Source organism: Phalaenopsis equestris, unplaced genomic scaffold, assembly GCF_001263595.1.
Source record: "Phalaenopsis equestris unplaced genomic scaffold, ASM126359v1 Scaffold000460, whole genome shotgun sequence".
Taxonomy (NCBI): domain Eukaryota; kingdom Viridiplantae; phylum Streptophyta; class Magnoliopsida; order Asparagales; family Orchidaceae; genus Phalaenopsis; species Phalaenopsis equestris.
Genome location: NW_018164901.1, coordinates 117,407 through 139,297, shown reverse-complemented (window position 1 = coordinate 139,297; position 21,891 = coordinate 117,407). Strand labels below are relative to the sequence as shown.

At 33.5% G+C, this 21,891-nt stretch overlaps 2 protein-coding genes across 6 annotated transcripts in view; both read left to right on the top strand.

Moving 5' to 3' along the window:
* LOC110027884 overlaps nucleotides 1–9,089 on the top strand; it is a 34,335-nt gene extending 25,246 nt beyond the window's left edge. For 2 of the 5 annotated variants that reach the window (XM_020729502.1, XM_020729501.1), the window contains 2 exons: nucleotides 5,494–5,637; nucleotides 5,763–6,561. In XM_020729502.1, the coding sequence (XP_020585161.1) occupies nucleotides 5,494–5,637; nucleotides 5,763–6,275 (657 nt within the window). In that variant the 3' untranslated portion in view covers nucleotides 6,276–6,561. Of the gene's footprint in view, nucleotides 1–5,493; nucleotides 5,638–5,762; nucleotides 6,562–7,563; nucleotides 7,756–8,598 lie in introns of those variants that run through there. The other 3 variants (XR_002294387.1, XR_002294386.1, XR_002294388.1) reach the window with 3 other exon arrangements.
* A 9,252-nt stretch (nucleotides 9,090–18,341) lies between these two features.
* Nucleotides 18,342–21,629, top strand: LOC110027885 (myb-related protein 305-like). Its single transcript, XM_020729504.1, has 3 exons — nucleotides 18,342–18,564; nucleotides 18,672–18,801; nucleotides 20,990–21,629. The coding sequence occupies exons 1-3, from the start codon at nucleotides 18,396–18,398 to the stop codon at nucleotides 21,360–21,362; spliced, it is 672 nt and encodes a 223-aa protein (XP_020585163.1). The 5' UTR covers nucleotides 18,342–18,395; the 3' UTR covers nucleotides 21,363–21,629.
* Nucleotides 21,630–21,891: the final 262 nt, after the last annotated feature.

Below are 21,891 nucleotides of genomic sequence, written 5' to 3'. Positions count from 1 at the left end.
ATATGTATATATATATATATATATATATATACATGAAATTGAAGAAGTGCCCTTGGGCTTCTCAATTTTGCTCTCTGTGGTGGTTTGGTTCTCGTCGTTTGAAATATTTGATTATCATTGGGGCTTCATCTTGCATCTAAAGGGGAATTTGCTTGCACGTCACAAAATTCTTGTGCATGCATATATCTTGCATCTAAAAATACTCAGTGAGTGTTGTTTTTGTTTTGGTTGTGGCTGTCAAATTTATTTGTGAAGCCCCAAGGCACCTCTTATATACATATATAGCAAGCAATGTTGCTTTCATGTTTTGTGAAACACTAAAAAGATGGAGTGATACGTTTTCTTTTTATGGCCTGACAGTCTCTCTTGCCTGTAGGTTTTGGGTTGTAAAAGGGGTGGCCACTCCACGCAAGTATACGTGTCTAAGTAGTAAGCGGTTTTAAAGGAGTACTACGTATCGTTCCCACGAGGAATTGTGTTAAGAAACATACTTGAAAAAGTAAAAGCTATAGTTTACTAACTATTCCAACCTAGTTCGACGAGATTCAGAAAAAATTGAAGGAAAATTCTAAATCTATGGAAGTCAGCAAAAAAGAAAACAGAAGAAAAACCGATCAAATTACTTGTATTTTTCTAAGATTATTGAAGATCGTGCCTCTGTGATTCAGGCGCAACACTTGGCTTGCTTTGCGTCAAATTTCTCGTACATGGTTGTTATCAATTAGGGATATTTTATTCTTAAATCTATCAAAGTCTGCAGAAAACAAAATAGAAGAAAAAACAGATCAAATTACTTTGGTGTTTTTCCAAGATTATTGAGGATCATGCCCATTTGATTCAGGTGTGGCACCTGGCTTGATTTTGTACAAATTTCTCTTATGTGGTTGTTGTCAACTAGGGATATTGTATTCTTTTTAAGCAAATGCCTAGGTCCAAAGAAGATTTGAAATTCCACAAAGATAGCTTTTGCTTGCCTTTATGATGTCCGCAATAAATTTCAGATCTCTGCTAATGGTTGCAAGATCCAGAATAAAATATTTCTATTTTACTCAGATCTTGTGGTTAGCATGATATTTCCACTACACTTTTGCCAAAGTCGTAGATCACCATAGAATTTAACACCTTAACTGTCCAGTTTATGAGTAGATAAAGGACAGAAGATAACCGACGACGTTTATCAATAAAAAGCATAGAAAAATGTATTTGAGAAATAAAGAACAGAAATTAAACCAATAAATTCATCCATAAATCACAGAGACATGAAAGTTATTTAGCTGCTCATGGCTCAAGAGAAAGATAATGGAAATTTCATAGAAATCAAACCTGCAAGAAACATTTTTATTGAACTAAAAATAACTTCCAACCTCTTTATTTCCTCTCTTACGAAAGCAACACTCTTCTCTAAAAAAGACCTCTCAGAAAAACAAAACAAAGAAAACTGACAGAAGAAGAGCATCTCTCTTTAACCCTAGCCTCCTAAATTTTCCTCTCCAAAAGATCCTTAAAGTCTTCAAAAATGTTATTTTTATAGCTTGATTTCAAATTCCTTCCCGAAAACCATCGAAATCCGCACAGAACAATTTCCAAATTGGAAAATATATGCTAGCATGATCACGCCCGATCTGCGTCGTAATTATGCCCCACTCTCTGGTTGGGTGGCACCGTCACGCCACAATTCGGCGTGGCTACGCTGTTCTCTCCAAAAACAACTTATAGCCTATTGATATTCTATCTTATAAAAGTAGCACTCTTCTCTAAAAAAAAACTCTCATAAAAACAGAACGAAGAAAACTGAGAGGAGGAGAAGATCTCTCTCTAACCCTAGCCTCCTAAATTCTCCTCTCCAAAAGCTCCCTAATGTCTTCAAAAATGTTATTTTTATAGCTTGATTTCAAATTCCTTCCCAAAAATCCTCAGAATCCCGCACTAAACAATTTCCAAATTGGAAAATATATGCTAGCGTGATCATGCCCGATCTGTGGCGTAATTATGATGAGCTCTCAGGTAGGGTGGTGCGGTCACGCCACAATTCGGCATGGCTATGTTGTTCTCTCTAAAGCGCATGTCTTTTATGCAGATTGGGCGTGACCACGCCCGAAACTGGCATGACCACACCGCATAAGTGGCTTGGCCATGATAAATCCAAGCTTGGTCACGCCGAACAGATTTTTCCTAAAAGTCCTTGTTTTGCTTTGATTTGCGTACTAGTCCTCTTGTAACCTATAAAATATCATTTCAACCTTCCAAAAGTGTAAAATCATAAATTTAAAGTAGGAAATTGCTGGAATTAAAGAATAAAAAGTGAAAATTTGACGTATGTCAATCCTTCCAAACTTTACCAATTATTTGTCTTCAAGTAATCATTTTACTTTGCTCAGATTTTTAAGGAAATAATGTACCTTTTTCTTTTATGCAATTCTTGGTCTTATTAAAAGAGAAGTGAAAAACTTGTTGAGGTTCCATAATTTCCACTTTCAAGTTAGGATTTCCTTGAACAATACAATTGTATACCTACCATGATTTATTTTCTATTTAAACATAAGAATTCCTTCTTATTTAAATTGGTAAGATTATGATTTCATTTTTCCTCACCAAAAATGATTTAGCACTTAATTTTTTATACAACTAAAACTCTCTTAACTTTTCATGCATTTATAAATTCTCTGAGTTTTTTGAAAAAAAAAATTGTGTAAATCATTTGACATAGGGAAGAGGCTAGAATATCAAAATGTTAGATCTGAAAGCATTTAACGTCATGCTTCTTCTCCAGGCCTTCCATGTACTCTTTAAATAGATATGTATATATCCCCCCATTTTATTCATATATATTGAAGACCTGCAAGAAAATTACTATTTCTGGTTAAGCATTAAACCACCTTTTTTCTTTTCCTTTTTATTTATATATTTTAACTCAATCTTAATCAAATCTTTACCATCCCTTATCGTGGGTCTGAGTTCCTAAATAAATTCAATCAAGTTGAGTTTAATCCCTCATTGAAATTAAACATAAAGGCTTTAGCATTTTTAATGAGAAGTTTTGAATCTCATAAGTCCCCCTTTCTAAATATCCAAAAATTTCTATGTTTAGGTATGAGAAAAATATTTTAGGCCTACAATTAATAAAATTCATTTTCATCCTTAACTTTAAATAGATTTCACATTTCCTCAACTTAATTTTTATTTTCCAAAATTAATGGACCAAGATGCATGAAAGTAGGCAGTAAATATAATCTCAACAAGTTAAAGAATTATCTGTAGGCAACTAACGAGATAATGTCTTCTTTCGCAAACTAATTCCACACCCTACTCACTACATGTGAGTAGTGCAACAACAAAATATAAAATAATACTGGATATGAATCATAAAAATGTAATAATGAAAAAAAATTAGTCCACTCATCAGTACATCACATGAGCATCTGGATATGAATCATAAAAATGTAATAATGAAAAAAAAATTAGTCCACAATGTCATCAGTACATCACATGAGCATCTTCATACACATCAGAGAGAACATGTCCACAATCGCATCAATAAATCAGAAATACAGAAAAAACAATCACTCAACAATACAAAACATCAAAAACAATCACAACACTATGTACTCCTCACAGTCACTCTTCTCCATGGTGTCACAGGTCAGGCTTCAAATTGTGAACGGTGGCGGTGGTGGTGCAGGTCTTAATCCTCAGTGCTCTTGAAATACTGGCAATAGTTATGAATAAACTTATATTGGTGTTAGCCAACATAATAGGCAAGCTGAGAGTGCAAGTCGTCAAGCTCCTAGGTCATCGTGTCACGGGTGCTGCGGAGCTCTCTCATTTCTCTGATTAAGTCTCCCTAGAGCGTCAGCTTCTCTCTCTTGTTTCTAATCAAGTCAACGAAGGTGGAGTCACGTGACACCAAAGGTCAACGTCGTGGTGAGCTATCTCCTCGCTCAAGAAAAGCAGCAGACATCGACTCGTATGCATCTACAGATGGTCTATTGATCGACTTCTGTGGGTGCAGAAGCTTCTCATCATTTCCTTCATAAACTCCCTCCTTCACACATAAGGTCGTAATTAGGCTCTTACTATCGACTAACCACTAGCTATATTTGCAATGGACTCGTGGATCAAAACATCGGCATTAACATAAATGCCCTTCTGAATGCGAAAATTCAGAACGACTCGCTCCTTGGTCACACAGTAAGGTTGGTCGTGGGGAGCATCCTAGAATTCATGGATAAGAGCTACTATGGCGGGTTCAGACATGTAAGTGAAATTCTGCCACCCACGACGCACGATCTCTACTTCTATGTCGCCCTAGGAAATTGAAAAGCTCTTTCCGGAATAAGTTTCTTTTTCCCGACAAAACTCAAAAAACATTGTTGAGCATTTGAGCTCACGAAACTTTTTTTGTTGTACGAAGAGGAACTACCTCTTCCAGACATTTTGACAGCCATGCAAATCAAATTATGTGAAAAGGAAGTTATGGTTTTTTGTGTTTGGCTGGATTTAGTAAATCCAACCGATAAATCCTATTAATAGGGGCCTACCAAACGCCGTCCCAGTAGGATTACATGTAATTATTTGTCTTGTTTTGCATGCCCATGCCTGACACTTGACACATTATTTATGCGTAAGAGCTACGGTTGAAAACACAAGATGTTTCAACAAGATGGTCATATATGGAATAATAGTCAGAGGTAAGCTGTGGTTGCCACGGTCCAGTATTTGCCTTATCATTGTGAGTTTCTTTGTCAAGCATCGCCTGTAGGAGGTTATGAATGAATTCGTAAAATAAGTCCTTTGGGCGAGTGCTTTTAGTTTGTCTTCCCCAAGATATCACCAATTGATTTTTGCCGTCGGATCTGTATTGTTCATGTTTGATTGATGAATAATAAGGGTATGGTTCTGTTGAGCCGATTTTATTTTTATTTTTATTTTTGAGGGGAAGGGGGGGAGGCGGTGGGGCGGGGTTGAGTGACTTCATACTCCGGTAATTTTAGATGACCTCTTGATTTGTGAGTTCTGATTCTAACCCAATTTGTGGCGGTTCAACTTCCTAGTCTGATTTTAGTCTTCCCTTAGACTTGGTTCACTTGTCTCTTGTGAAGTATTGGTGTGCAATTCTTGTTATTTTGCGGATAAATTTTATATGTATTTTAGCTTAGGGAGCTTACTGAAGTCATTGCAATGCAAAGAGCTAATGGGTGGCACACAATTCTTATGTATTTACATATCTCACACCAAAGCTTTTATATTTACACACATAGCACTCAAATCTCTAATATCACATAAAAATAACACTATTACTATTTAAAAAAGAAATTCATCTTTTCACGCATAAGGTTTAAAGCACCAAAATGCTATGTATGTAAATATGAAAGTTTGTGTGTGTGATAATTAAATACATAAGAATTGTGTGCAAGGTATGTAAATTTTTCTATAATAAGGTGTACTTTTTTGAATTGTTTACAGATTTTAGATGACACATTCCATCTCTGACAGGAAGTTATATCCAGAAGGGTTTTGGTTGATGAGGGTCTAAGGCAGGTGGTGGAGGTGGAACAGGCAGTAATTTGGAGATTTCTCTGGTGGTCTGGAACTATGTCGATTCAAGTCATGGTAGATCAGAACCGGAGAGATCATACTGTAAGCTTAAGCTGCATTCTTATCGCATTCTTCTTTAACAATTGCAATATGGAATTCAATCCACTTGTTATTCATCAGTTATCATACTTAATGGCTTATTCCGCAATGTTTATTTATCAATGCAGGTCAAATTTAAGCTAGGTAAATCAGGCTTTATGAGACGGTTTGAAGGCATTTGGAAAGTAGAACCATTGTTTCTTGATCAGGAACTCTGCTCTCCTCGTGAGCCTAAATCTTGGGCTGAGTATGACGCCTGCAGTGGAGGCAAGGGGAGAGTTGGATCTATGGTCAGCTTAGATCAGTTGATCCAACCAGCCCTAGTTCCACCGCCACCAATCTCATGGTATCTGAGAGGTGTCACAGAACGAACAACAGAAATGCTGATACATGACCTATTCGCCGAGGCTAGCAGATTAAGGGTAGGAGCAGCCATGAATTCAGTTCCAAGTCAAGGCCTTGAGGCAGTTTCTGATAAGAAAACAGGATTTGCAGTAAATGGCTCTACTGACATCAAAGAGAGATGGCAGCAAAGGCAAAGACTTGGGGCAGATTCTGATGAGAAAATTGGATTTGCAGTAAATGGTTTTATTGACATCAAAGAGAGATGGCGCTGTAGAAGTAGAAGAAAGCTTAGATAGAAGTAGCTGCAATCTTTTATTTGCTAATATGCCTTGGTGTTTTGACATTAAAGATCAATGGCGGTAATCCAGAGTAGCTGTTGAGTGCAACCAAACTATACAGGTTTGTCTTGGCAATCTATCACCTAGGCCTGCAGATTATACTAAACTCTCATTGATTATCAAATGATTTGTTAAGAATGACGCCTCATATTATTTCTTCTCTTTGCTTTAGCTAGGAATTGTCATGGCAGTGGTGAAACGAAATAAGTGTATCATTATTGAAATTAGTTAAATAATTAGTTAATTTTCTATTTTAATATCCTTTGTATTTGTTTTGTTGCACAATATCATGTCTTCTCTTTGCTTAAATTAAGAATTGTCATGGTAGTCGTGTATCGGAATAAATGTATTATTATTGTAATTAGTTAATTTCTTTCTTCAATCTTCTATGTATTTATTTAGTTTGTTATTGGAGTTTTTGGACTATTGTAGAAATTGCAACATCTCTTTTTTCTTTTTTGTTTTGTACTTGCACTTCTATTTTACCAAGTGTTGCCTAGCTGAGAATGATTAGGTGGATGAGTGGCTTTACACTTGGAGACAAAATGCAAAATGAATATATCCGTGATAGGGTTGGTGTAGCTCCAATGACGAACAAAATTAGAGAGTCATCTTAGATGGTTTGGTCACATTAAATGTCGGTCATCTGATGATCCGATTAGGAGAGTAGATATTTTAGATTCGACTTATGTTAAGAAAGACAGAGGTATAACTAGGAAGACTTGAGCTCATTGTATAAAAAATGATCTTAATTTATTAGAACTAAATGAAAATATGACACTGAAGGACACAACGGAAAAAAAAGATTCATGTAGCCGACCCCACGTACTAGGATTAAGACTTTGTTGTTGTTGTTGTACTTGCACTTCTATTTGTTCATAATATCTTAATTAAATGGTCATTATTATTAAAGGCCGTCAAAATTATTTTGAAGCCTTGATTAAGCCCCTCATCTTCTTTCTTTTTATGTTCTCTCACCTTTTTCATGTTCATGCATCGCCGCCCGACACATCACAAGCCGCCAAACCACCACCATACAACCTTTGCAACTTAGTAGCCAAATAATATGTGTAAGATGTGGCTCTCCCGACCCTTATATATGCTTCCCTCTAGCTGCCTTCACTTGTTACTTTTTTTCAGTTTCAAAATTATTTAATCCTTGGGGCATCATAGATTAGGTCGTTCATTAATATTAGTTGCCGAACATATTATTATTATGAGTGAAGAATGATTTGGTGAGCAGCAGGACGGAGCACCTGCAGCCTATGCGCCGAGTTGTGGGCGCTTAAGCTCCCACTTGGGTGCTACTCGAATAGAAAAGCCAACGCTTGTTTCCCAAGAGCATGAAGCATAGGCACAAAGTTCGGGCGCCTATCTGCCAGGAGTGGTTGGTAATCCCGATTTTGAGCGGCGTAAGGAAGCATTTAGTGTATCTTCCTTTGGTATTCTTCAATGAGCATTCCAGTGAAGGTGAGGGGTGTCAAATAGGTGAATTTCTGTGATTCGACATAATTTTTGCGTTGGATCGGAGAGGGAAGATTGTGGAGTGAGTCCTGTAAGTTTTTTTTTGTTTGAAGAGAAAACTTGTGTAAATTTTTTGTAAAACCTTCTGAATTTTGCAGTGAAAATTTCTAGCAGTGTGACTACTCTGTGATTTTTTCTCTTTTTCGGGGTTTTTCACGTAAATTTTCATGTGTTTTCCTGATTGTTTTGATTGTGCTTCAGTTTTAATTTTTGTTTCGGTTTTTTACTTAATTTGAGCGATCACGTTATTCCGCGATGTGATTTAGTTTATAATTTATCATATGTCCTGGTAAAGTTGGGAATTGTTCGTTGTGTGACTCCTATCAATTATCATGCAGTTCAATTAAAATATATCATTGCCAATATCCCATTGCAATGCTTGGAAATGCAATGAAGATAATTTTTCATTCTCTCCCTCTATTATTGCATCTTCTTTAGAACTTAAATTTATTTTTTAAATTTGTGGATCTCAATCTTACCATCCTATGATAATTTCATATACTTTCCAATGTTTATGAATATATATATCAACTACATCCAATACTACTTTGGGGTTGTTTAGTTTAAAGCTGCAAAGTATTTCAGGTGCAAACATTTTAGAAGTATAGAGTATAGATATTTTGTTTAATGAAAAAAAATTCTAAGTAAAATTATGAAAAATTTAAAGCTCAAATCTAAGCCAATTTTAGTTGTATTCCAAAATTGGCTAACGTCCACCAACGCAACTATTGTCCTTCCAACACCAACTTTTTGGAAGGTATTTTGTTGTTTTTGCAGGTTGTAACAAGAAAGAGGATGAACAGGAATCGAATTGGAGAGTGGAGGAAAATTTGGGCCATCGGGACATAGGCGCTGGCTACTGGCGCTTAGATGCCAGAACCCTCTTAAATTGAGCAAAAATCCCGAGAAGACAGAAAGTTAGTGTTGTGCACTGGGCGCCTAAGCGCTACTATGGGTGCCTAGGCACTATGATAGCCGCACCATGACACTGGTCTTGTGATGAAAATTTTTCAAGTGGCGCCTAAGCACCACAATATTGGCCCTTAGGCGTCAGACCATGTTTTCAAACTGAGAGTTTGGTGCATAGGCTCCCGAAACTGAAATTGGCAGTTGGAGTAGTTCAGACTTTAGGAAGGGGAGGAAATATAAAAGCTTTGAAAACAAATTTGGAGTGGCTTTTCACCATTTTTTTCTTCTGTCATTCTCGAGAGGAGAATTAGAGGAGAAGGCCAAAGCATTAGCAAAGAGATTAGAAGAGAAATTGTGAGGATTGAGAGTGTGGATTGTTTGTTGTTAGAGAAATCATCTAGCTTCTTAATTGTGGAGGAGACAAGTATGATTACCTTGTTCTTTCTTCTAATTTTCGGTGTAAAAACTTTGGTTTTGATGTTTATGTATAAAACTAAGTTTATTTTTTTGAGATTTGTCATAAATAGTGATCAGTCTTCTTGTTTCTCTCTTTAATTGAGATGGATATTAAGTATGACAAGGGATTTGAGATTGTTTGGGCTTTAATTTGAGTTTAAAAGTGTTTGTTAAATTGAGAACTGAATTTAGTTTCAATCTTGGCCAGTTGATTGTTAAAATTTTTTATGAACATTGACATCCGGAAGGATTCTTTATGAAACAAAATAATTAACAACATGAATTCATTTGAATAGGGATATTGTCATTGGATTCATGTAGTTTTCTAGGGGGCATCTTCTTGTGAGCAGTCTAAGAGATTTAAGGAACTGAAGTTAAGTTTGCTAATTTTCTTTACTCCATCGGAAGGGGATAAGGAAGAAATTACTCCTAATTGATACTAAATTTTTTAATCTAATTCTTAGTCATATTCATCTCTTGATCAATTAAAGAGGGAAACTCTCAACCTTTGATTTGGTAAAAGAATCTTTTTGTTTGTTAGGATGGATTAGTTTTTCATAGCTTTTGAATAGGTTTATAAATTGAACAAGCGCATTAAACTCTTCTGGATTAGGCTGGAAATTGTAGGCTAGAACTTTTCTAAGAATTCATCTCGTTCCCTATGGAATTGATAACTAGACTCAAACCTTAGTACTACTGATACACCGCATATACTTGTGTGAGTCGTCTGTGTTTCGCAGCACTTTGTGCGTGTTAATTTTTTGACACTATTGTCGGGGAATGACTGTGAATTTGAATTAGTAAAATTTTAGTTGAAATTTTTAAGTTATAGATTTGTAAATTGTAGTGTTCATTGCCTCTTGTTCTTTTAATTTATTGTCTTTGCTTACAAAATCCAAAAACATCCTGATTTTAAATTTGTTTGATTGTGAACTTGTATTGTTCCTTACTTTTAATTTTTGCATAATACATGGTGTTTACTTGTTTGATCGCGTAGTCTAGTTGTTAAGAGTCTATATAGTGAGTGCTTGTTTTTATTGTTTATATTGTTCTCTTTAACTTCAGCTTACCTTCCTAGTTGAACCTGGTTAGTGTATGTGTAGCTAAATACCTTCAGGACTCAAACCCTACGACTCTTAGCTTGAGAGAAATGTTAAAAAAAATTAGAAAACAAAAAAGACTTCAACAACTTTTAGCATAAATGGCAAATAATACTCAAAATAAACAAGAGACCCATGAACAACACGACATGCTTAGACCTTTGAGAGACTATACCAACCCTACGGTAAATGAAATACATCTAAATATTCATACTCCCGTTGTAGACGTAAATACCTTTGAAATGAAGCCTGCTATCATTCAAATGGTGTGGAATAATCAGTTTGGGTGGACATTTTTGAAGATCCTAACCTATAGCTAGTGAGCTTTTTAGAACTTTACGCTATATTTCACTACAACGGAGTCTCCAACAAAGTCATGAGGCTCAGGCTTTTCCCTTTCTTCTTGAGGGATAAAGTCAAAATATGGCTAAACTCCTTAGCTCCTGGATCACTCAAGACATGGAATGACATGACCCATAAATTCTTAGCAAAGTGCTTCCACCTTTGAAAATGACCAAACTTAGAAACAACATAACCTCTTTTTGCCATATGAAGGTGAATCTATCTATGAAGCCTGTAAAAGATTCAAGGAACTCCTTAAAAAGTGCCCCCCACCATGCTTTGCTAAACTAGTTGATAATTCAGACATTTATAATGGGTTAGTAAGATCTCTTTAGATGCTGCCACAGGTGGTTCTCTTATATTTAGACCCATCAATAAAGTCTATTCTTTGATTGACGAGATGATGACTAATAATTTTCAATGGCATTGTGATAGAACCAACCATAGGAAGGTAGTCGACTTTTAGAACACAGATGTTCTTTATATTTTGACTTCTCAGGTGGCTGCTATGTCTAGAAAGTTAGACCAACTAGGCTTGAATCAGTCACGAGGACCATCAATCAAAGAGGAAAATTCATATGGATAACTGGTGGATCCTAGGCTTTGCCTCTCGAGATCCTGAAAGCCATTCAAAATAGGTATAATAACCCTTATTCCAATACTTATAACCTTGGTTAGAAGAATCATCCCAATTTAAATTGGAACAATAATAGTCAAGGGATATGTTGACAATTTGGCAATTAATGTTGTTTGTATTTATATATTTTTTATGATACAATTGCACTTTGAGGAAGGATTTTTGTTGATTTTGTAGGTTGCAGCAAGGAGTGGACAATTATGAATCAAATTGGAACGAATTGGAGATTGGAGCAAAATTTGGTTATTGTGTGCTTATGCACATGGCCATTGGCATCTAGGTGTCAAAACCAAGCCGCAAATCCGAAAGCATGGATCCAAGGCACCATCATATGGGCTCTTAGGTGCCGCGACAATGGGCGCTTAGGCGTCGTGAAAGTGGGTGCTTAAGCTCAAGTTATGCAATCCAAACAAGGAGCTTGGCCGCGCCAGCCTTTGAGCGCCTAGATGCCCAAAATTGAAATTAGCACTTAGAGCAGTTCAGACTTTGAGATCATGGGATCATGGGAAGAATATTGAGGCATATATGAAAAAGAAGGGAGACAAAGTTGGAAAAGCTACTTTGCTTTAGTTCTGTTTTTCTTCTGCCTTGACAGTAAAAAAAGCTTATGGAGTGAGAGACTTTGAGAGACAAGTGCTTATATTTCCATCTGTTCTTAATTGTGAAGAAGAGAGAGATAAGTTCTTTCTGTAATTTTTGTAATATATTATTTTCAATACTCCTGCATTTTGATTTCTCATTTAATCAAATGAATGTATTGGTGTGTCCAAGCAATGAGTAGTGAGTAATCTTTATTTTTCTCCCTTGGGATGGGGAAGTAAGTCTGATTTGTGTAAAAGTGTTGTTGTTCTTTGAAAAACTCTGCAAAGGGAATAAAACAAGGGGCGTAACCTAACTAAAATAATCAGCTGTGTAATTAGTAGTATAAATGTCCACTTTTCTTCTAAGTTAAGGAAAATGAGATAGAAAAACAGAAGATCACAATGTTGTAATTGTATTCTAGTTACAACATCCATAATTGGGTTATAAGAACTGTAGTTGGTGGCTGTACTAGCAATAGTTGGCTTCAAAAGTTATAGTGGGTGGTTATAATGGTCGTAGTGTGCTATATCAATTATTGGTGTTGGTCGATAATAGTTGATGATCAATAATGATCTATGGTGGCTGATGATGACTTTTGGTGGTTGGTGATGAACTCGGGTGACTAGCAACAATCATCTAAGCTTTAAGAGTTAAGTTTTAGTAGTCAACTCACTCTCTTCTCTTCTCCCCCCTATTCATGTGAAGAATGAGGATCTATTTATAGTTTTTGAGAAAGTCATTTTGAAAATTTGGGCAATCTCCCAAAACACTCCAATAGGCGTTCCCCATTGATTCCATTGATCACACGTCGTTTTTGCAACATTTAAGTGTTATAATGACACTGGAATTGAATGATCTTGAGCTCATTAGATTTCTCCCGCCAATACACTCAATTTGAATATAGAGGCGCTAAACTTTAAGATTATTTTGCCTTCTAATTGATGCACCAAAGCATTCAACAACACTTCAAATGTTTGATCTAGTTTATGTAGATTCATATTGGATCATTCTAAACTTCATTAAATTCATCTTCTCGAGATGCTCAGTTTTACTATAAAATTATTGAAATTAAGACCTAAATGAACATGAATTTGGCATGCTTATATTCAGGTTAAGCTCTCGAAAAGAGAGATCCAATGACCCAAAGATCATTCAACTATGACTTGACACCTGGGCAAATTATGTAATTTAATCATGCCTATTTCATAGTTTGTTAACATCCTCCTATTATACTATGTCCAAATTTATTTTGGATTTTTTTTTTCAACTTGGAAACTAATTATTCTTGGCTTCCCCAAATTTTCCTAACATTGAAACTCAAAATTTGGATTTTTTTTCTTACAATCGACGAGATGACGGTTGATTTATTGCAATTTTGTGATGGTGCAATTCTAAAGTTGGCTATTATTGTACAAGAAAAGTTAGAGAAAATAATCTTACTTCACGCGTCATAGTTATGACATGCTATGATTAAAAATTATTTTAAGAAGCATTCTTTTTCATTATGTCAACAAAAGTTGTGCAAACTGTTGATTCGGCCCAATCGGTTAAAAATTTTATCAAACCAATCAAAATCAAAATAAATAACTAATAAAATCGAACAGACTGTATAAGAATAAAATTGAACCAAATTGAATAGAAATATAATTCAATTTATTCATACAAATTTTAGTTTAACCAAATTTTGTCCTAATGAAAATGAGTGCATTTGGTCAATTCAATTTGATCATTAACGAATTTATTAAACAAATTGATTGATGAATTTAGTTTAATCGTAGCATAATTTAGTTTTTAGGTCATACTTTTGTATTTTTCATATTAAACCAATAACCGAAATCCAATAACCCTCGAGTTGAAATAAAAATTGAAAATGTGATTTCATCAACCCAACCAAGTCAATCAAATACGCTTTGTTCAGTTCAATTCTCTAGTTTAAACCAATTATTGTGCACCCCTAATGTCAATCGATAATGATGCCCATAAGCTAGTAATATCTTCTGGCTCCCGTCCAATGATACTCATGACCCACCTCATTATTATCCTCATCAAATGTTTCCTTAGTTTAGTTCTATTGTATACTTCTTCAGCTTTAGCCAATGGATTTTTTTGCATCATTCACCCAACGGCTGAGCCACATATCTTTCTATAATGCTCCAGTACTCGGATTTGCTCTAGCAAAAGGCATGTTGCAGGGAAGAAGACCTCTAAACCACTAAGCCCCATGACTAACCGCAACAAAATTTTAGATTTTTTCATAATGATGTATATAACTCATAAAAGGTGTGGCTCCAATTTGCAACATTGAAAAAACAGCACACTCTAACCACTGAGCTGCGGACTCAATGGTTGAGAAAATTATTTTGCTTAAATCACAAGTTCAATTCACACATTTTACAGCTTACCATTCAACATCTAGTCTCCTAATGCTCTGCTCCAAAAGACATATAATTAACCTCCTCGGCAACATTCGCATTCGCCATTGTTTGTTGCCAAATCCTTAAGATGGTTTAAGCGGAGTCAGTAACTGGATGACACCAGTTAGGCAGATCGCACTTCTAGATAAAGTAGGAACACTCCCTGAGCAAGCAACCCTACAGTTATGGTTCCAATCACTAGTACGGTCGCTTGTTGGACCACCCAAAAACAATCTTGCATCATTTAGTCTCTTTTATTTAGGACTGTTCTTGGGCGGTATTTGGTAACATTCTATTAATAGATTTAAGCATTAATTTAATTTAAACCCTGCCAAACACAAAAAAATTTTTTAAATTTATTAAAAGATAATTATAAATAAGTTTATATAATGATGATTAACCTCATAAAATGTTTATTAAGGAAGATTTACATACATGTCACTTAGTTCGTTTGTATTTACATATCTTACTCCTAAATTTTAAGCTTTACGTATGTGCCACTTCAAGTAAGCATGAAGAGATACATTTCACTTTTTAAAGCTTAAGAAGTGATATTTTTGATGTGATATGTAAGGGGAAAAACCAAATAATAAGAAAAATTAAAGAATCAAGGCAAATAAAAGAAGGAAAGGAAATTGGGAAATAGTAGAAATCAAAAACAACAAACCAACCAAATCAAAACAAATAATAATAATAAAAAAAGAACCCCAAATCCATAACCGTAAGACTCAACCAATTCAATGAAAGTAAACTCTTAGTACGATGAAAAACAAATCTCTCGAATAATATATTCTTAAAGCAATCAAAGAAACAACAAGTTTTATACTCATGGTTAGATCTTAAACACAAAAGTCACCCTTAAAATGAGAGAAAAGTCAAATCAAATCTCAAATATAAGTTTAAGCTTCATTAAACCGATGAAAAAATTTCCCTTCAAGTTTCATGAAGCAAACATTATATAAGAGAAAATTAGGATATATTTCCAAAAGAACGTTTAATACTCAAAATCTGGATTGGGTACATCATAACAAGAACCAAAATAAAGTAAAGAACCAAGAGTAGTAACTTGCTTATCAATGAAATATATGAAAAAAATATAAAAGAAGAAGAAATAACAAATCCCCAACATAGACAACCAAAAAGAAAACCAAAATAGCAGAGCAGGCAGAAAGAGAAAAAAAGAACCCAGGATTAAGAAAACCACAGTAAAATCCAACAGAGCCAAACACTCACAACTAAAAACCAAACCAAGGAAAAAAAAACACAATAACCCACATTCCACAAGAACTCAAAAGATCAATCCACATAAAAAAAATTAAAAATTAAAATTTGTAGAGATGCCTCAGAGAATAAAAAATTTAATTTTTAAAATTCTACTTTTTTTCTCTTAAAATTGATCAACCAACAAATATATCGAATATTGTAATCAATATAAGTATGATTATTTCTAAAATTTTAGTATTTCTCTCATACCAAATAACATAAGCATTTACTTGTAAAACCAAAATTTAAAAAGCTTACAAATTTTGCAAGTCAAACTTTTAGAATGATACAGAACTTGAATAATATTACTATAAGCAGTAAAAAAAACTACCATCAGATAAACATCTTGTAAGAAGCAAGTGAGAAAAATGATATTGAAAAAAAAGATGATCATGTGTTTCAAGTTCATTCGAACATAAAACACAAGTGAAATTAACATGCATCCCTCTTAATGAGAGAATATCACAAGTTTTGAGCCCTTTAATAATCACATTCCTTATAGGAAGAGCATATTTTCTATAAGAAAAACCTTAAACCAAGCAGATTATACCAATTAATAGAAGAATAAGAAACAAAGAACAATATAAACAAAATTATGAGAATATATAAAATCATTATTCCAAAAATAAGGTAATTGGTTATAGAAATCTTACTTAAAATCTTCAATGCAAAATTCATGAGCCAAAGAACAATATAAACAAAATTATGAGAATATATATAATCATTATTCCAAAAATAAGGTAATTGGTTATAGGAATCTTACTTAAATCTTCAATGCAAAATTCATGAGCATTATGATTTTGATAAAAAATTCCAATGATCATTATGAATAATATCCTTAAGTTTCATATTTAGGAGAAAATTAAACAAAATAAAAATAGAATCCCCAAACTAATCATTAAGAGAAATCTCATTAAACCAAGGATTAACATAAAAAAATATGTGGCAATTATTAATAACGTTGAAACTTAAGAAACCTCTAAACTTTTTTGTAATTCTGATAAGATCTATCAAAAAAGAGTAGATATATAATGAGTGTTTCTCTAAATAAAGCAATAATGATTGAATAACCATTCTCTCAAATAAGAATAAGATTATAAAATTTTTAAATAATTTTTATTTTACACATAATATTTTTAGTCGGGAAAGGGAAGACCTAAATCACCAACTTGCTTAGATAACATAATTTTATTCTAAGAAATTATATGGAACATCTTAGAATCATTGTTATTAAGTAATAATTTGGAGATTAAAGTACAAATATTCTTCCTCAAATCTTTTGATAATAAAGTAGAACAAAATTAATAATATAAATAACTCCAAATAATGGATTTAATAAGTTGAAATCTACTGCCAACAGATAAAAGTTTTTTCTTCCAACCAGCATGCCAAAAATAAATTATATCAATAAATTTATGACAATCAACAATGACCAACTTAGAAGGTTTTATGGTAACACCATGGTAATCCCACGGTAAATGTTTGATAGAAAAGCCACATAAATTACAAATGTGCAAATGAAGATTACTATCAACAGTTTTAAAGAAAGCAATGACATATTTAGAAATATTTATATAAAGACAGGAAGCTTTACTAAAATTATTGGAGTATTAGAAATTAAACATGATGATGATAAGCCTTACAAGAAAAAAATTATCAGCATAAATTAAATGATCTATAGTATCAACATAGTTATTTCTAGACAAATGATTATAAAACATAACAGAAAGAATCCATGAAGATAACAAATAAGCAAGAGGAAAAAAGGAAACATTGTCTTAACCCCAAAGAAGAAGAGAAATAATCTTTTAATTCACTATTAATAATAATAAAGAAATTAGCATCACAAGTATAAACAACAATCCTGTTAATGAAAATATTGGGAATACCAAACCCTTGTAATCTTTTATACAAAAAAATCCTATTAACCTTATCAAAAGTTTTAATGATATCAATTTTAGCAAAAATTATTTTGGCGTTATTACTAGAATTAAATTCATAGAAAAGCTGATTTGTTAAAATAATATTATCAGTAATATCATGATAACTAATAAAAGTAGCTTAGACAGGATGACTGATCTTAGAAAGAATCATTTAAGTTTTCAGCCAATAAAATAACAATAAATTTATAAAATGTATTACATAAAGAAATAGAACGATAGTCAAAAAAAGAAAAAGAAAAAGATGAGAGACAAAGCTCGGGCTGGGCATTTTTCTACGCCTTTCAGATGGCCAGTCCATGAAAAACTTATTTGTTTATGTCTAGTTTTAATTTTTCATTTGTTTATGTCTAGTTTTAACTTTTGATATTAGCCTTCGGTTTTAATTTTTCATTTTTTTCCTTTTTGTTGGGTGTAAAATTGCCATTATTTTATATTCTCAACTTGGTTATGAAAATATCCTTTCAATCTTAAAATGAATGGGGGTATTTTCTTATGTATTTATATATCTAACACCTAAATTTTCATATTTACATGATGCTTACCACTTAAATCTTTGATAATACATTAAGAATATCACTATTACTTACTTTTTCAAATGTGGAACACTTTTGATGCATATGTTACGACTTCAAATTGGTATAAGTGTAAATATAAGACTTTAGGTGCTAGATATGTAAATAAACATAGGAATTATGTGGTAAGAAAATCAACTATCAACTAATTAGATTACTTTTCTTAGCAATTAGGATCGTACCTCTTCACTTTAATCTCCTTTAATTAAAACTTTCTTAAAGACTAATGAAGATATTTAAAAGCAAAACCCGTGCTTATCTTTTCTATAAATCTCTCAACAACCTCAAGCCTCCCATGCACCTTCTCTACTCTCTCTCTCTCTCTCTCTCTCCACCATGATGGGGGATGTAGAAGAACCCAACAGCGTAGATAAGAGTGTCAACAACAATGAGGAGGCCGAGATAGTGAGGAAGGGACCATGGACAATGGAGGAGGACCTCATACTCATCAACTACATAGCCATTCATGGTGAGGGGGTGTGGAACAATCTTGCTCGATCTGCAGGTACATATTCATTACATGCATGTATATATGCATGATACATGTTATGTTTCTATCTAATACATATATAAATTTTCCTTTTGGTTGATATCATGTGTATATTTGATAAGGTCTTAAGAGAACTGGAAAGAGCTGCCGGCTTCGGTGGCTGAACTATCTCCGGCCAGACGTGCGCCGCGGGAACATCACACCTGAGGAGCAGTTGCTGATCATGGATCTTCATTCAAGGTGGGGAAACAGGTGAGCTTTTTTTATACGTTTGATTAATTAGCTTTTGACATCATAGTCCCATGTAGACTCAACCATGCTATTGTGCATGGTGACGTGGTTGAATCCATATTATCGTCCTCACATACGGATGTTCAGACACAATATTTTCTCAAATTCATGACGAGGAAAGATTAAAGAGTGAGGAACACATGCTATTGTGCATGGTGACGTGGTTGAATCCATACTATCGTCCTGACATACGGATGTTCAGACACAATATTTTCTCGAATTCATGACGAGGAAAGATTAAAGAGTGAGGAACATTGACACAAGTATTAATGTATGTTTTATAGGCCAGAATTTAATTATCCTTTAAAATAAATCCAAATTTGAAAGAACAAATTATATAGTAATAAGAAAATAACAAATATTTATTTTTATAAAATTACAAACTGTCACGTTTAATAATTAGACAACTCACAATTACAAAACCGTTGTATGCATGACAATAATTCGCCTTGCCAAAAAACAAAAGGGAATCATTTTCCTTTTATATAAAGCATATATACTATGATTTGTGATCCTTATTAAAAGTTTTGAGTTATATTAATCTTTTTTCATATAAATTATGATCCATATCATTAATTATTTTAATAAACTATTCCAATAAAATTAAATCAAGTGCATAAAATTTAGAAAATCATAGAATTTTGACTCATAAATTTATAATTTTTTAAAAGGAGGACCCACTGAAATACACGTGGTGTTGTGCTATTGTAGTCCGGACACAGAGTGCATCCATCCAGAGACTCTATATGTAAGATGTTTTTCTTGAAAGTGAGACGGAAAACAATTTCTGATATATTCATGGCCATTGCATTATTACAGATAGCCGTAAGGTGTCACAATCAAATAGTTTCTGATATTTAGATTTAATTACAAGGCATAAATATGAACGAAAAATCTCAATTTTAATGGCCATTTTCATAAAAAGATAGAACTAAAATCGCTATGTCACCTGTGGCTTGTAATTCTACACGTTGGAGAGAATTCCAAAGCAAAGTGGAAAGAACTATTGATGTGATCATATTGGTCCCGTTAAAAGATAGCACTCACATTAATCATCATGTCGTGAAATATATTCTCGAACAAACAATTGAAAGGGAGAATTGAATATATACTCGCTCGCTCGTTGAAGTGCATGTCTATGATGAAAAAAATATTACATATGTTATAAGTATGTGCGGACGATGACTGGATTCATGAAAATTGAAATACACAGTATCTGATCTATCGTAAGTAAGTATGTATAACATATGTAATATTTTCTCCCTACGAAGATATTTTCTATAAACTAATGAACATGGCTTTGGCAATTGTCGCGGGTCCTATTAATGAAAAACGAACCCTTATATATTTATTTCGCTGCTACTTACATTTTTGGCAATGATTTTTTGTGAGCAAAAGAATTATTTAGCAAGAAAACTATTTAAGGAAATTCCTTCATCTTCACGATAGGTGCCATCTTAATGCTTTGTCATTTCCTAGAATGATTGAGCTTTGCTTTTAGTTTGCAATAGACCAAGGTGTGTAACATCTTTAGTGTCTCTTTCAATGTTATTTTGTAAGTACATCTTAGAACTAAGCTTAAATCATAAATTTGTACTATCAAAACTTTATAGAATGATAAAAAGTTAATGCAAACTAAGAAGGTGTTTGGCCGGAACTAGGATTTAAGTTAAATAGGATTAATGAATCCAGTAAATCCATATTTATCAAATCTAGATGTTGTTAAATTCAAAATAATGTTTGGTTCAATTAATATTAAATCCACTTAAATCAATGTCACATGTTTTGCATAAATCCCTTCGAAGTATTTTTCATCCTAAGCTAAATATCTTAAATTCTTGCATCAAATAACTGGATCTAGTAAATCCAAATTTACATCGTAAAATAGACAGAAGAAACGAGAGGAAACTACATTTAAAGGAGCGTTTGATTTTTCTAACCTATCTTTTGTGTTTGATGGGATTTCTATTAAATCTTTACGCAAAACTTGCTACGAAACATCATCTAAGATACGGATCATAAGATAACATTCAAGAGCTAGCCACACTCATCTAATCATTCCTCCCACTTAACCCAACACCTATATGCATCTTTAACAAATCATTCTAGTTAATTAAAAACCAATTTTTTTTTTAATTTTTGTGACAAGGTGGTCCAAAATCGCAAGGCAACTCCCAGGAAGAACTGACAATGAGATAAAAAACTATTGGAGGACTAGAATCCAGAAGAAGGTTAAAGATGGCGAATCAGTCGGTTGTTCCAGCAGCCCAATAACAAATGATGAAGGTAGCTCTTATAACAATACAGGCTTAAGAGTTGGCCTTGAGGAAGCCATGGGAGCACAGCCAAGCCATCCCATTTATCCAAATGCCAATCCACAAGAACCTTTCTTTCCTGCATACAGTGAAAGCAATCTTGGTGGGACATATTTGAGTGTTGAGGATTTCTGGTCCACGCAGTCCTTCAATGGCGTTCATAGAGATTCCTCAATGAATTATGATGCTTGTGGCTTTGACTGGTGAAGATGACTAGTTTTTTTTTTTTTTTTTTTTTATGTATAAATTGATATTATGATGAATATCTACAGTATAAATATAGCTTTTTACTGCCATGGCTTGTGCAATTTATATGGGGCAGATTTTTTTTCTCTTTTTTAAGAGTAATGTATTTGGTTGGGTTTAAGTATGGGGTGGACTTGTCAGATGGACAATAGAGCCTGAGCAATACTGTTTTTAACAATGCAAAAAAAGCAATAAATAATCTATCATGTGCAACATGTGCAAGGGGAATGTGAGATATATATATATATATATATATATATAAGTTTTTATCTACTATTAATTTATTATTATTATTTTATTTATATCCTTTTTAATTTTATTAGCCTATATCCAACTTTGCATTTTAATTTATATTACTGCTTTCAACTTTTTGTTGGGAGCATTTTTTTCAAAGACTGGAATTTTGCATAATATGATAAGTATACTTTGAATCATTATAATGTTCTCTTATACATGGTAGTCTGAGGTATCTTCATTTTAGGTCTTTTAG